Raw genomic sequence first — 16705 nt, 5'->3', positions numbered from 1 at the left:
GGGTTTACCAGGTACACATTAGGGGTGACATTTCTATATATAAAACTACATTTACCTACAAGGTGAGGGCACTTTTCTTGCCAAGTGTTAGAGCAGTGCCTATGGCCAGCTTACCCAGAGCCCAGCGATGTTGCTGCCAGCCATTTATTTTTGGCACATACGTGGGCAGTATAAATTCACATTGCAACCCACATATGACATTTAACTGCCATGAACGCATTTTCTGTGCTATCTACTATGGTCTTACAGAAAAGTTAAACAAATAGATTGGGTGAAATTAATTTTGCAGTACCATTTAATGGTCAGATCACACTCTCTATGGCACTGAGTAACAGTATCATGGTCCTAATACCAGCAAAAATAGTGTCCAAAATAAGGTAAAAAATCAGAGGTAAACAGATAGAAAAGGTGAATTTGCTTCAGAGGGCAAAAATGATTTGTAAAAATACTGATGTCTTTTCCTGTTTCTATATCAGCGGAGGCGGTGGCCTGCAAGGACTTAAAGGCATCTATAGAAAACAGTGGGTATTATGGCAAAAGAAACTCCATCTTATAAAGATGAATATATTGCAAGGATACTTGAGGGTTCCTCCCTGTTGAGTAATACTACCTCCAAAAATTTCAGTAATAATAGAGGTGATATTGATGAATTAGAGAGATTGAAAAGAAAGCAATAATAAACAGAATTACATAGTCAATTATTGATGGATTATTTGATAGCAGGTGTGATCCCTTTAGTATTGCAGGTCAAAAATATACCAGCAATTTTTATCCTTAATACAAGACTTTTGAAAACCTTGGTTATCTTGATAATACCTACTTCTGACACTGGATGCTGTTAGGTATCGAAACTGATTTACAATAACTTAACATACTTAAAAAGCAGATTGTAGAATTGGAAGATAAAATCAAGAACAACACAGCTATTGAGAAAGTGAAAGCTGTTCTTGATAATTTACAACATACAATAGACAAATTCCAATTAATCCAACTGGGCAAAAAAATTGATAAAATCCAAAAGAACGAATCAAGGTCTAATATTGAGCAAGTATACCCCTACCAGAGACCAATTTTTATAATTCTTCAGGCCCCTACACCCTCCCAAATGAGTCACTTTTTCTGATTGGTCCATCAGTTCAGATGAACAGGACACAGCACGTCTCAGTAGTGGGATTGTCTCCCATAATCCACCACAGTTTGAGAGTAACACATCTTGTAGTAAGCTGGCTCTGTATATACTATCTCAAAGTGAGAGATAATGTGCACAGAGTCCAGGGTTTTCCCAAGAGGCTTGACAGAGGCAATAATAGATAATACTAATGCTCTATTTGTGGTAGTGTGGTCGAGCAGTTAGGCTTATCAAAGGGTAGTGTTAAGCATTTGTTGTACACACACAGACAATAAATGAGAACGCACACTCAATGACTTAACTCCAGGCCAATAGGTTTTTATATAGAAAATATTATTTTCTTAATTTATTTTAGAACCACAAGAGTCAAATTGCAGGTAAGTACATTAAATGTAAGGTGCTTTGCATAGGTATAGATCAGTGGTACTCAAAGTACGGCCCGGGGGCTGCATGCGGCCCTCTTGACCTTTACATGCAGCCCTCAGGGCAGCAGTAGCACTAGGCTGCTGTTTACTCAACTTAACAGGCAATACTTTATTTAAACACTATTGAAGATAACGAAAGCAAGTAAGGAAATTTGTCCTGAACCGCTTAACTGCAGGAACACTTTGGTTTTTTAATAAACCTTGCAGCAAATGTCTGCAACTATGATAAAGGTTCTTAACATTTCAAAAAGTGTATTTCATGTACATGCAGGGCCATTTCATTTTACTACATCAGATTATATCAGTGCATGGAGAAGTGTTTTTTTAAGAACAATAGATTTCAAACATAAGTTCAAAAACATTCATTCTTACCCCCACCTTGATAACATTGCCAATAGTGAATTAAGAAGCAGGTCAGTTATCTGCACTATTTGATTGCCTTGATTTGCTATTATACATGAACAGCTTCATAGTTTATTAAATCAAACACAGGAGAACGGTTCGCACAGCACACATACTGAAGTCATGCATTGTGAAGTCCTCCTACATACAATAATGAAGAAAATGAAATGAACGTGAAATAAAACAATTGCCTAGGATCACACAATTTGGTAAAGTGAGAAATCTGGGATTAATGTCCCGTTTTCTAGTTTCACATTGAGCAGTTCAGCCACTAGATGTATATGCTTTGCTGCCCCCTACACCCACCATACTGCAACAACCCCTTCCCATCCAGAGCCCCCCTCCCTTTGATCGCCATGCTGCTAGCATCAGTGCGGCCCTCGGTCACACCACAGACCAAACTTTGTGGCCCCTTAGCAAAATGTTTGGGAGTACCCATGGTATAGATAGAACTTTGAATCAAAACAGTAATGTACACAGGTTGGCATAAAATGGCAATAAGCTATTTTAAAAGTGGACCCTGCAAAATTCAACATTTGCTGGGGAAGGTGTACAGGTTAGTTTTTGAGGTAAGTAAAGCACTTACAAGTTCAGTCTCTGGGGCATAGGCAGCCAACCGCTGTGGGTTCAAGTCAACCCCAAACATCCACAACCAGCAACACAGGGCCCGTCAGGTGCAGAGGTCATAGAGGGGCCCAAATAACATAGGCACTTGTGGAGACTAGGGGTGCTCTGGTTCCAGACTGCATCCTCAGGGAGCAGACCAGGGGGGTTTTGTAGAGCACTGGGGGGGGGTCCAAGTAGGCACACAAAATACACTCTCAGTGGCACTGGGGCATCCGGGTGCAGTGGGCAAACAAGGTGTCGGGTTTTGTATAGGAATCAATGGAGGGACCCGGTCAGTAAGACGATGCCGGCAGGGCACAGGGGGGCTTATCGGGCGAGCCACCGACTGGGAAAGGGTGAGGGCCGCCTGCTGGACACTTCTGCACCAGTGATTGGTTCTTCATGGGCCTGGGGGCTGCAGGTGCAGTGCTTCTTCCAGGCATTGGGTTTCTTTGTTATCGGGCCGTCGCGGTCAGGGGGGTCCTCTGGATTTCCTCTGCAGGCGTTGTCGTCGGGGTGCAGAGAGGTTGGCTTAGGGTGGACACGTCATCGGAGTCACCTGGGGGTCCTCTCTGTGGCGTTGGTTTCTCTGGACATGGGCCAGGGGCATCGGGTGCAGAGTGGCGGGGACTCATGCTTCTGGAGTGAGAGTCCCTTTAAAGATGGTTTCTTCTTGTTGCTTTAGACAGGGCTGCTGTCCACAGGAGTTTCTTGGTCCTTTGGAGTTGCAGGGCAGTCATCTGAGTCGGCAGAGGTCGCTGGGCTTGCAGGATGTGTCCCTGTTGCAGGTTCTTGGAATCAGGAGACAGGCCAGTAGGGCTGGGGCCAAAACAGTTGTTGTCTTCCTTCTTCTCTGCTTGGTTTTCAGATCAGCAGTCCTTCTTCTTGTTAGGTCATCAGGAATCTGATTTCCTGGGTTCAGGGTCGCCTCTAAATACTAAATTTAGGGGTGTGTTAGGGCTGGAGGGGAGTAGCCAATGGCTACTGTCCATCAGGGGGGCTGCACCCTCCTTGTGCCTCCTCCCTTTGGGGAGGGGGGCACATCCCTAATCCTATTCGGCTAAAACCTCCAAAGCAACATGGAGGATTTTCTAAGGAGGGGGTCACACAGCTCTGGTCACCTTAGGGGTGGACCTGGCTGAAGGGGTAACTCCTCCTTGTTTTTCTCATTATCTCCCCAGATTTGCTGCCAAACGTAGGGGTTGTGTTCTGTGGGGCGGGCATCTCCACTAGCTGGAGTGCCCTGGGGCATTGTAACACCAGGCTTGAGCCTTTGAGGCTCACTGCCAGGTGTTACAGTTCCTGCAGGGGGGAGATGAGAAGCACCTCCACCCACGACAGGCTTTGTTACTGGTCACGGAGTGCACAAAGGCACTCACCTCATGTGGCCAGAAATTAGTCTGGAAGTGGCAGGCTGGCAGAGACCGGTCAGCCTAGCACTAGCAGTTGGGCTGGCATGCAGGGGGCATCTTTAAGATGCCCTCTGTGTGCATTTCTCAATAAATCCCACACTGGCATCAGTGTGGATTTATTGTGCTGAGAAGTTTGATACCAAACTTCCCAGTATTCAGTGTAGCCACTATGGAACTGTGGAGTTTGTGTTTGACACAAACTCCCAGATAATATAATCTGTATGGCTACCTTGCACTTACAATGTCTAAGAATTGACTTAGACACTGTAGAGGCATAGTGCTCATGCAGCTATGCCCTCACCTGTTGTATAGTGCACCCTGCCTTAGGGCTGTGAGGCCTGCTAGAGGGGTGACTTACCTATGCCACTGGTAGTGAGTTGTGGCCATGGCACTCTGAGGGGAGTGCCATGTCGACTTAGTCTTTTTCTCCCCACCAGCACACACAAGCTGTGAAGCAGTGTGCATGTGCTGAGTGAGGGGTCCCCCTCAGAGACCTTCCCTGGCCACAGGGCCCTTGTTACCAAGGGTACCTTTTACACAGGACTTATCTGTGTGCCAGGGCTGTGCCAATTTTGGAGACAAAGATACAGTTTTAAGGAAAGAACACTGGTGCTGGGGGCTGGTTATGCATCAAAGCTGGCATCAACAAAAGGCAAAAGGTTAGGGGGTAACCACGACAACAGTGGCATTTTCCTACACATCTGGTCTTTTTTAGGTCCGGGACCATGCAGACTGTGGGGGAAAGGGAGAGGGTGGGGCAGAAGCTGGAGGGGTCCCAGTTGCCAATCGGGGAAGAGGCAACTGAGGAACCAATTTTACAGTTGTTAAAGGCACCCAATACATCTAAGTTATTCCACTCATGAGATAGAGTTAATAAATAAAGGATTGGATTTTGTTGTTAGTGATCCCCCTGACTTCCTTAAGTTGAAGAGTGAGTTGTATAGATTTTTCAGGACAAATAAGCCTAGGCATTTCTTTAGAAATAGCCTGGAAATGGAAGTATTGGAAAAAATGCCATTACAACTAACCTCTCAGTTTGATCCCCCTTTCCATTGGATGAGTCCTGAGATCATTGCATTTGAGAACATAGGGGGTCATTCTGATCTTGGCGGGCGGCTACCGCCTCCCGCCAGGCGGAAACCACCATGCGGCCGCCAATGCGGGCGCATTCACGCGGCCCCCATTCCGACATTCCCGCCGGCCCAGCGGGAATGAGGCCGCAACACAGGGGCCGGCTCCTAATGGAGCCGGCGGTGTTGCGGCCGTGCAACGGGTGCAGTTGCACCCGTCGCGCTTTTCACTGTCTGCTATGCAGACAGTGAAAAGCTGGCCGGGGCCCTGTTAGGGGGCCCCTGCACTGCCCATGCCAGTGGCATGGGCAGTGCAGGGGCCCCCAGGGGCCCCAGGACACCCCTTACCACCAGCCTCTTCCTGGTGGTGCAAACCGCCAGAAATAGGCTGGTGGTAAGGGGGTCATAATCCCCAGGGCAGCGCTGCTTGCTGGCGGATTATCACCACCGGGGCATAAACGGCGTGAAACCGCCGGCCCCGGCGGTGCGACCGCGGCAGTACCGCCGCGGTCAGAATAGGAAATAAAGCACCGCCAGCCTGTTGGCGGTGCTTTAGTCATTTTTGCCCTGGCGGTCTCGGACCGCCAGGGTCAGAATGACCCCCATAGTCCTTAAACAAGTGGATCAGCTAGAAACTAACAAACATTTAATTCCTTATGTTATATATAAGAATGAAAGAGAGGCTCTGGGTCATTTAGCAAGAAATTTTGACATTACGATCAAACCATAAGGGGTGAGAAGCAGAAATTGCTAGACAACTACAGGACCCTAGACACTATATAAGGGTGACAGTAGATCCCTTGAAGAAAATTCAAAACAAGATCAAAAAGGTCACATCTGTGGCACTTGATGGGGGTGTCATTACTGACAAAAAGTGTGCTTTCTTGAATCGTCCTCATCCTAGAACCCCTGTGATTTATACATTACCCAAATTCATAAAAACATTTGTAAACATCCTGGATGCCCCATAGTGTCAGGATGTGGTTCTAATACCCGTGCCTGCATTATGGACAGTATGCGATTTATTAACTTGGTTGATGGACATGAGTATGGTATCAGATCAACAGTTGGCTAGAAATAATGGATGTTGAATCCTTATTGTTAGAAATGGGGTCTCTAGTTGGGAGTCGGTTTTCACCCTAGCCAAGTAGGGACCCTCACTCTAGTCAGGATAAGGGGTATACCCACTCAGATAACCCCTGCTCACCTACTTGGTAGTTTGGCACAAGCAGTTAGGCTTATCTCAGAAGCAATGTGTAAAGCATTTGCACATAACACACAGTAATACAGTGAAAACACTACAAAAGGACACATACCAGTTTTAGAAAAATAGCCAATATTTATCTGTGTAAATCAAGACCAAAACGAGAAAAAAAAAAACATGTAGTAATAAAGATATGAATTTTGCAAGAGTTAACTTAAAAATACAGTTCTTTAAAGTCAATAGCTGTGTCTGGGGCTATCACGCCACCGTGAACAACAAATCCAACATTTAAGGCCTGCCGCGGCGTCATGGGCCAGCTTTGGTGTTAGGAAGATCTACAAACATTACCTTGGAATTGTAGGGCATTGTGATTCTCGCAATGAGATCTGAAGAGCGGCATCGCTGGTGTTGGTTGCAAAATGGGACGATGCAACGGGTGGTGCCCACAGGTCACAGTGCATGCAGTGGCTCGGTGATGCCGTCCAGCGGCGTCGGTGAGACCAAGCTGCAATGTAAAGCGGGGTGGAGCTCATGGTGAAGGCAACGGCGTTGTTGTTGCTGGTAGGCCCAAGTCAGTGGCGCGGCACGGGATAGACTCCGTGTGGCATCCATGGATAACGGTGCAGGCAGGGACACCTGGTGACGACACTGGAGTCGATGGGGCTGGCGTCGGTGGACCGGGGCTGCAGTGTGGGACGGGATGGTGCTTCGTGTACCTCACGAGCGGTGTCCACAGGCCATGGTGCAGGCAGCGGCGCCAGTGTCAGTAAGAGCGGGGACGTCGGGGATACCCAGACTGCGGTGTGAGCAAGGCGATGCCGGAGTGCGGGGCCCACAGGCCACGGTGCAAGCAGCGTCTCTGTGGCCGTGTCAGATTGTGGTGTCAGTGAAACAAGGGTTGCAGTGAAAGCGGGGCAGTGCGACTTCGTGCTGTGTTGGCATGTCATAGTGCAGGCTGGCAGCATTGTTGGCGGCGTCACAGTGGTTTTCCTTCTTGAACAGCACAAAACATACAGTTCCCAGTGCTGTAGGCAGATGAAACTGAAGTATTTGGTGTCCCTGAGACTTCCAATAGGAGGCAAGCTTTACTCCAAGCCCTTTGAGAACTCTCTCAAGCAGGATACACAGCAAAGTTAACACTTAGCTCTCTTTTATGGCAGAAGCAGCAACTGCAGGCCAACCCAGCAATGCAACCCAGCAGAGGGGCAGTACTCCTCCTACAGCTCTTCAGCTCTTCTCCTAGGAACAGGTTCCTCTTGATCGAGAAAGATTCTAAAAGTCTGGGAGCCCCCTAATCACTCAAGGATCAAAACATCGATAAAACTTGCCCATGTGGTTAAAGACAATAAAAACACTAAAGGTATAGTCTTGACATTCGGACTACCTTATGGACTTACTATCTTGGTTTTAACATTGGGATTGGTGCTGTTGCATTATTTACTCTATGTGTGTTTTTTGTACATATACTTGTTTGGATATTTATGTGAGCACTGCATCATCCACACCTTTTGATTCACGTCTTTACACACTATATGGTTGATGGAACTGAATTACATAATCAAGTGTTTAATTGAATATTTGCATATTCCTTATATAAACATTTGTCCTGCTTGTATTTCTTCTTTTTGATTTTTGGTAATTGGTACTTTACCCTACTGATTGCTGCTTAATTATAGTTTTGGAATAATTTATTCAGTATGTAAGGCTCATTTCACCTTTTGGGTCAACAGCCTTAACTTAAATAAGTCCCACAAGGCTATTGTTGTTCTCTTCATTTTTCTGTTGCAAGGCTAGGTGGAAAATATTTTATCTGGAAACACATTTCAGGATTAACATTGGGAAAAAATGGAGGGTCTAAGATTATTTTATACTGGGAAAAAATGCCTGTATCTCAAACTTTGCCAAGTAATTTGAAATTGTGGCACCTTTCAAAAATCCAAATAAAAGGGCCCAGATTTATGAGGGCCTAGCGCCATTCCATCGCCACATTAGTGTCATTTTTTTATGCTAATGTGGTGCTGGAAGCCAAGAACGCAGCGCCATATTTACAAAGTGGCGCAACGCTTGCATTGAGCCACTTTGTAATCCCTTGGGCCACATTATGCCAGGCATAATATATGCAAGGGGGGCATTCCAGTGCTAGGGGAGCTGAAAAAATGGCTCAAAGAAATCTAAGGGATTTCTTTATGCATTTCTATTGGCATTTTTAACGTCTGCTAAGAGCAGGTGTTAAAAAGAGGATCCCATTGTTTTTAATGGGCCTCTGGGTGCTTTGCAGGATTAGCATCAAAAAAATTTACGCTAATCCTGCAACGTGCCGGACTAGTGTCAAAATTTCTGACGCTAGTCCCCCTGACTACCACTGTGGTGCACTGCATTTTAAATACAACGCACACATGGTGGTGTTAGGTGGCGCTAAGTGGCGCAAGCAAAGTAGTGCTGCACTATGTGCAGCGCCACTTTTCATAAATCTGCCGCAAGGTCTCTTGACTTTTGCTCTGGGCTTGAACAGAAACATTTTCCAAATTGTTTCAACAGCAAGCAGTGTACGTTTAGTAAATTTCACCTGTGTTTGTGTGTGTGTGTGTCTGTCTGTGTGTACAGGATTTCTCCAGGTCAGGACAGGAAATAACTAAGGGCCAGATGTATCATCACGGCCCTTTGCGAATCGGAAATTGTGATTTTTAAGAAATCGATATTTCCGACTCGCAAAGTGCCATGTATCACATTTGCGATTCGGTAATAGCGATTTCTTAAAAATCGCAAATGCTATTACCGAATCGCAAATTGCGATACCGGCCCCATTCGCAGCTATGGGCCTGTTGGCCCATAGCTGCGAATTTTTTGCATTTCCAAAATTGCGATTTCTGAACCAGAAATCGCAATTTTGGAAATGCAAAAGGCCAGGTTGCTGGGGGTCTAAGGCCCCCTCTGCTGCACCCCAAAATCATTTTTTGCAACATGTAAGGTACACACATGCTAAAAGGGCATGTGTGCTTTACAAGTTAAATAAAAAAATGCAGTTTAACTGCATTTTTTAATTTTGCACCATGTTACCACCTGGTTGCATATCATGGTATTTTGCATGTGCAAAATGCCATTCTGCGAAAAATCACAATTTGCAATTTTTTGCAGCATAGCCTTATGACCTGGATTTTGCGAATCACAAATTGCGATTCGCAAAATCCAGGTTGCAACGCAAGAAATCGCAATTTTAGCGATTTCTACTTTGTGGTCTGCGAATGCCTTTCATGCATTGCAGACCACTATTTCGCACTCGCAAACGGCCGAATTTACCGATTCGCACCGTTTGTGAGTGCAAAATATTTTCATACATCTGGCCCATTATCCTTTATCAGTGGGGAGGCAGGCTGGTTCGTGCCCCACTCTCGCTCCTTTTGCCTCACATTTCTACCTTGACAGGGAAATGGATATCAGACTCTAGTGGAGATTCATTTGTCTTATGGAATAGAGTTGCTAGTGGGGGTTGTTTTGTTCTGATAAAAAAAAGATTTATGTTTATGGTTGCAGAGTAAAATTTAATCAGGCTTTTATGCGCGGACACTGGGCAATCCGTGAGACTATGGCCATCATTCCAACCCTGGCGGTCTCTGACCGCCAGGGCAGAGGGCAGCGGAAGCACCGCCAACAGGCTGGCGGTGCTTCCTGGGCTATTCTGACCGCGGTGGTAAAGCCGCAGTCAGAAAAGGGGAACCGGCGGTTTCCCAGCGCCGCCATGGGGATTCCGACCCCCTTCCCGCCAGCCTGTTTTTGGCGGTTTTCACTGCCAGAACCAGGCTGGCGGGAACGGGTGTCGTGGGGCCCCTGGGGGCCCCTGCACTGCCCATGCCACTGGCATGGGCAGTGCAGGGGCCCCCTAACAGGGCCCCACAAAGATTTTCACTGTCTGCTTAGCAGACAGTGAAAATCGCGACGGGTGCCACTGGACCCGTCGCACCCCTGCAACTCCGCCGGCTCCATTCGGAGCCAGCTTCATTGTTGCAGGGGCTTTCCCGCTGGGCGGCGGGCGCTCTTTTGGAGGGCGCCCGCCGTCCCAGCGGGAAAGTTGGAATGGCCGCCGCGGTCTTTTGACCGCGGGGCGGTCATTCGGCGGTGACCGCATGGCGGGCGGCGACTGCCGCCCGCCGCGGTCAGAATGACCGCCTATGTGTTTATATTTGCATAATATTTTCCAGCATGGCATTCGGTTTGGTGTTTTCTGAACAAGAAATAAAGAAAGCTGTTACATTTTGTAAATTGTGAACAGTCGCTATCTATCTATCCATCTAGCTATCTATCTAGCTATCTATCTACCGATCTATCTATGTGATTGTCAATGACAGTTGATATATATTTCCATTTCTTCTGCAAACTATCCATAAAGCCCAGCTCCTAAGCCAGATCACTCATGCATTCATCGTTCATTGAAAAAACTGTTCGGCGACTTGTTTCCCATAAAGGCCAGTTGAATAACGTGTAGTGACAATACAGTTTCCCCAGCAACAACAGCAACCTTTCATTTCTCTTCTGTACTTTTCATCCCCATTATCATAAAAAAGAAAACTGCCGTGTAGTCGGTCATTTATGCACATTATGTGCACATCACGAAATTTATTTTTTATTTATTGATCTAAAGGAAGCTACTGCTTGGCGCACTATCATTTCTGTCAGCATTCGCCCTTGCATTACAGTGTGGAAAAACAGCATGATCCCACAGATGGTAATTTAAGGAAGAATGTCTTTCGAAAAATGACAGAATGTCTGAAAATGGGATTTGTGTTTCTTACATTGCTAACTGAGGCAGAATGCACTTGTGTAGGGAGCCAAATGTGGCATTAGGTATTCATGGCCTTAAGTGGAAGTGTGTGCTCTGATTGGGTCGTTTCACTGTATGTATTTACTAACTCTGCTCCCTATGGATGGAAATACATTTTTCTTTAAGTTTGCACACTGTACATCCGTCTAATAAATTCACATCCTAATAGCATGGACGTATCTTTCAAATAATCAGATAGCTTTGTGATGCAAAAAATGGTTTCTCTCTATGACATTGAGTCCTGTCTGCACAAGGGAACACATTTTATTACACATTGTTCAGTTCAATTCAGTTAATGTATTTTTACATTTAGACACATCTATCGGTCTGACATGTACATTCTGAATTCAATACCGTCTGCTTTTGGATTAGCCTAACAGATGTACTTAGAAAATTCAATAATATTTCATGTAATTTATCGAAAGTATTTTAAATCTAGCCCTGGGTAATTGGCACTGATTGGGTGTGTATCTACAACACAGCCTAAGGACACTATGGTGCCAAGTCCGAGTTATACTCTGTGAGATACCCACTCCTTCAATTTCAACCTCACCTTAACTTGCATCCAAAAAGCATGTTGCTCAACCAGGGCAGAGTAGATCTTTGTGGGGTTATGCCAGTACCTATGAAATACTTGCCTTTCATCCACATGGGCAGTACTCGTACTGCTACCTTCTTGAGTATTTGTAGGACACTTAATCAACTTGGGACTTCTTCTGTTGTTATTTTGTAAGAAACTCCTATATTTATATCCATAGGTTGATGTCACAGTGTGTCCAGTTCTATTGTGAACTCTGGTAGTTGAACACTAGTTAACCCAGGCTGTCAACCATTCACCTACAGAAGCACAGGTTCAAACATGACCCCTGCCAGTTCTCTTACATGTAAATCTATTTATTGATTCAGGATCTCGGTTGACTTTTCAATTCTATAGTCGTGCTCTTTTGGGGATAAATGAAGCACAGATTCTTGCAGCCTCTCTGGAAATTTGAAATACTTTGTATACTTTGTGTACTTTGTGTAAATTTCCACTGAAATCTCAAACAAAAAACCCAAGTATACAAGAAATTTCACTACTATTATTCCAGGGTCCCTCCTATATATAATATCTTTGAAAACATAGGTGCAACATATGAGCAACATTTTGACCAAACCTAATCAGAGAGGTGTACATATATTTGCTTTCATTTGAGTTTAGGATATCTAATTACCACAAGATGGAATCTTAAAAATCGACGACAGTGTAGTACCTGTGCTATTTAAATGGCCTGTGTCCCTAAAAGCTAGATAACTTAATAGTTATTAACACCGTAGGAGTAATTTTAAACTGTCCAGTAATGCCTCAGAGAGGAAAGAATATCTAGTAATTAGGTTACTGGAATATATTCTTATACAGAGCAGTATTACAAGCATATCTAGTAATGATCAGATGCTGAATCAGTAATATCTCACATCTCCTAGTAACCATCTAAATTTCTCTTGTAGCCTTTTGCGCCTGTCAGAAATTTGCATTAATGACCTGAGGAAGAATTGTTTCTGCTGCTGACAACTAAAATTGTTCATAATAATTGCTGTAATGTTCAAAATATTTTGAAAATGGCTACTGATATTGTTAACATGAGGCCTTGCAATTCATCTATAGTTTCTACCATGCTCTATATCAGAACTTATAAATTATACTTTGCGAAATTGAAATATAGTTGGATGATGTTAACTTTCTGTGTCAATTGAAATCAAGGAGTTATTCAATGAAAGGAGTGCTCAAACAAAAGTGATAGCTTGAAGCAAACAAAACATTGTAATCGAATATTTATCTTATAATAATACAAATAAAATAAATATTTACATTTTGCCACCGTAGCCTAAATATGTAACCTCTACTCCACCAACACAATCAAAAGAGGAAACAAATGTGAATGAACAATCACTTTTAGAGAGGCAGGCACATATTTAGCGTTGTTAACCAATAATTACCTGACAAAATTCGAACCTCAGCTTCATTTCCAGTCCTTGAACTGCCAGGATTTTTTGCCAGACACCGATAGCTCCCACTGTCTCCTGCCTGAATTTTGCTAATTTGTAATGCTCCAGACGGCAAAACAACCAATCTTGTGTCATCTGGGCTGAAGATCATATCCTCCTGGTCCTTTTGCCAGTGCACAGAGGGCATCGGTTCTCCAACCACTTCACATTTCAGCAAAGCTGTGTCCCCCAAGAAGGCTGTAACTGACTCTGTTTGGGAAAGGAAACGCAATGGCCCTGCAAGTTCAAAAGGAGAAGACTCAATTAAATTCACAGAGAAGGTTAGTTTAGATCCTCATTTGCATGTGTGCCTAATAACTTTACCAATATATACGGATTAAGTAGTACCTTGACTAGGGAGAGACTCAAGGTGTTTAGACAGATTAACTGAACCAATAATATCATGGGACAAAAATGTTGTGTCAAGAATATCGAGGACAAAAATATAAAAATATTGTTATGGTAAGTTTCTATAGGTAAGTAACATTTTTGTATTGTTAGAAATGGGGTCTCTGGTTGGCAGTCAGTTTGCACTCTTTCCATTCAGGGACCATCACTCTAGTCAGAATAAGGGAGATACACAGCTCAGATAACCCCTGCTCACCCTCTTGGCAGCTTTGCTCAAGCAGTCAGGCTTATCTCAGAGGCAACATGTAAAGTATTTGTACAATCACATTGTAACACAGTGAAACCACAACTAAAGGACTTTACAAAAATAGTGAATATTTACCTGATTAAAAGAAGACCAAAATGACAAAAATACAAAATACAAAAGCAAAGTTATGAATTTCCAAAGATTAAACTTAAATAGAGCGCTTAGAAACACAAATGCTGTGATTTGGTGTTATCACTGAGTCAAGATGGAGTGGTTCCCAACAATGCTGAGCCAATGGTACCAGTCACGGAGTTCCACGGACCCCCAGGTACAGTACCTTGTGAAAGTGAGGAAGCAAGCCAGTGCATGGAGTCGGGGAGCGAGGCGTCACTAGATCTGGTGGGGCACTGATTCTGGTGCCACGGAGCTGAGGAATGGAGGCATCGGTGTGAGGCATCCGGTCCTTGCTATGGAGCAGTGGAGATGAGGCGGCAGCGGTGCGAAGCATCGGTTTCTTATGCTTCCGGTGGGGTCGTTGTCTGGCAGGTCAAGACACGGTGGGGCGACCTCACGGGGCCGCAGTCATGCCACAGGACTGCAGGTGCCACAGGGGAGTCAGGTGTCACAAACGTCAGTGGCACGACACTCCGGTCTCCCAAGGTTATGGGACGTCAGTGGTTGCTGTGGCGTCAGGCCTGCGATGTCAGTCGGGTTCATCGCACTCCAGTGGGGACCACGGCTTCAGTGCAGGCGGCATTGCAGAGTCAGACAGCAGCATCAGTCTGGGTGTTGTATGAAGTCGGCTCACTTGGTTCTTCACCAGGTTTCACTCCCAAGGGACCAGAAACTGAAGTAGGCACAGCTTGATGAATTAGAGTTCACAGCAAGTAAAGCCAGGGGCTGTCTTTGCTGTTCCTGAGACTTCTTAACAGGAGTTAAGCTCAGTCCAAGTCCTTGGGAAACTTCACAAGCAGTATACACAGCAAAGTCCAGTCTTTGCCCTTTCTAAGGCAGAAGCAGCAACTGTAGGCCAACCCAGCAAAGTACACACAGAAAGGGACAGTTCTCCTCCTCCAGCTCTTCAACTGTTCTCATTGGCAGAGGTTCCTTTTGATTAAGAAGTGCTCTAAAAGTCTGGGGTTTTGGATCCACTACTTATACCCAGTTCTGCCTTTGAAGTAGGCAAACTTCAATGGAAAGTCTCTGTTGTTCACAAGATCCTGCCTTGCAAAGGTTTGGACCCAGACACCCACCCGTTGAAGACTGCATTGTGTGAGGACAAACACAGCCCTTTCAGGTGTAGGTGTCAGCTCCTCCCTCCCCACTCTAGCCCAGGAGACTCATTGAGATATGTAGGACACTCCTCTGCTACCTTTGTGTCACTGTCTAGAGGGAATTCACAAAAAGCCCAACTGTCAGTCTGACCCAGAAAGGTTAAGCAAGAAAATGCCCAGTTTCTAAAAGTGGCAATTTCACACTGACAATCTAACTTTATCAAAAGATGGATTTTTAAATTGTGGGTTCAATAGATTGACAGATTTCAGCAGTTGTTTTTTCAATCAAAAATAAACACAGAAAAAACTCAAAGTCATGAATTTCAGGACCTTGTCTTAACAGAATTGTAAACCAATTTGACAATGGTAGAGAAATGCTCTCTATACAAGTACCCTGTGTTCATGGCCAATTGCGTCTAGATTTATTCATTATATGAAAACAGAAATTGCTCAGAGCATGCACGCCATTCGAAAATGCCAAATTGATTTTTCAGGGAAAGGAAAACAAAGCAGAAAGTCTGACAGCGCTGATAAAACACTCCATACTCAAGGCTACTCTCAAGCCACTTAAGCATCTACTAAGTGGCAATGTCAGACTCTTGTATGTAGCTTTGTATGTAGCTGCTGCTGAGTGAATGAGAAAGGTGAATGAAGTGTCCCTCTTGTTGTCTCATAAGTACACTGAGGTGTGCTTTAAGTTTATAAAATGACTAATCATAAGTTCAAACAGAGCCATGGCAGAGAAAAGACATACCAGCAAGTTGTTTAAAAGTATCCAGTGAGCACATAAAAGCTCATAAAAATGTTCCAAGTGGATATGTCCTGCTCTTATGTGTCACTTTAATTACAAAATTAGTGGTTGCTTCAGTAATTGGCCCTGCAGTCTATAGCAAAGTACTGCAGATAAAGTTATTGCTAGCACTATAATCAATAAGTGCCTGCAGCTGTATCAGTGTGTGAAGGAATGGTGGCCAAAGTGTCTTTGGAGTTTAAATTTTGGGGTGCCTTTGGACATTGTCCTACTCTTCTTCAGTCTTGGCAGGTTACTAGGGTCTCCATTTTGGATGTAATGGAGTTGAAAGGGACATTGTTCTGTCACAATTGCAACTTTCTCCACTTTTCACTGGCAATTGTTTGGAGTTAATTTGACCAAACGCTATGCAGCTCTGTTCTGTTCTGTTATATCCATAGTTGATGGCAACTTTAAGCAAGCAATCACCTTGAAGGGGTAACTTCGCAGAGGACTTTAATAACCCTGTTCAAACAGTGAGTCAGATTAAAAAAAAAAGTTCTATATCTTCCTGCTGAGGTCTAAAACATCATGGGTGTAGATTCTTGACCTCCAGTAATTCACAAAAGTCTTCAGAAGTAAGGTTGGAAACCTGTGACAATACAATCCCAACTATTGAAGTGATTTCTGTTCCCCTTTCAATGCTGGAAAGAGTTTTAATTCTAGCCTTGTCATGGGTAAATTAATTTTCAAACTTTTTCAGGATGGAAAGTAGTTTAAAGGTTTTTGGGCCAAGGCTTGCACATTCCATTAAAGTCTAGACAGCCTATTAGAGTGTGTACTATCAGAGTACCACTAACTAAGCATTCACTGGTGCTCCAATTTTTTTCCTTAAGGAATATTATGTAGTGCAAATTCCATCCAAACTATGTACTGCATATTCTCCAATAGCCTACTTAATAAACTATTCATTGTACAATATATCTTTCCCTTCAATCTTGCATGAGAAATCTGAGAAAT

The 16705-nt window shown here is 44.3% G+C and overlaps 1 protein-coding gene across 4 annotated transcripts in view; it reads right to left on the bottom strand.

The window, feature by feature from the left end:
* DCC (DCC netrin 1 receptor) overlaps positions 1 to 16705 on the bottom strand; it is a 1057140-nt gene that overhangs the window by 592145 nt on the left and 448290 nt on the right. For all 4 annotated transcript variants that reach the window (XM_069219408.1, XM_069219414.1, XM_069219423.1 and 1 more), the window contains exon 3: positions 13039 to 13323. In XM_069219408.1, the coding sequence (XP_069075509.1) occupies positions 13039 to 13323 (285 nt within the window). The remainder of the gene's footprint in view (positions 1 to 13038; positions 13324 to 16705) is intronic.

Source organism: Pleurodeles waltl, chromosome 1_1, assembly GCF_031143425.1.
Source record: "Pleurodeles waltl isolate 20211129_DDA chromosome 1_1, aPleWal1.hap1.20221129, whole genome shotgun sequence".
Lineage (NCBI taxonomy): Eukaryota > Metazoa > Chordata > Amphibia > Caudata > Salamandridae > Pleurodeles > Pleurodeles waltl.
The sequence above is the reverse complement of the archived record's forward strand: the minus strand, read 5'-3'. Positions and strand labels throughout refer to the sequence as shown.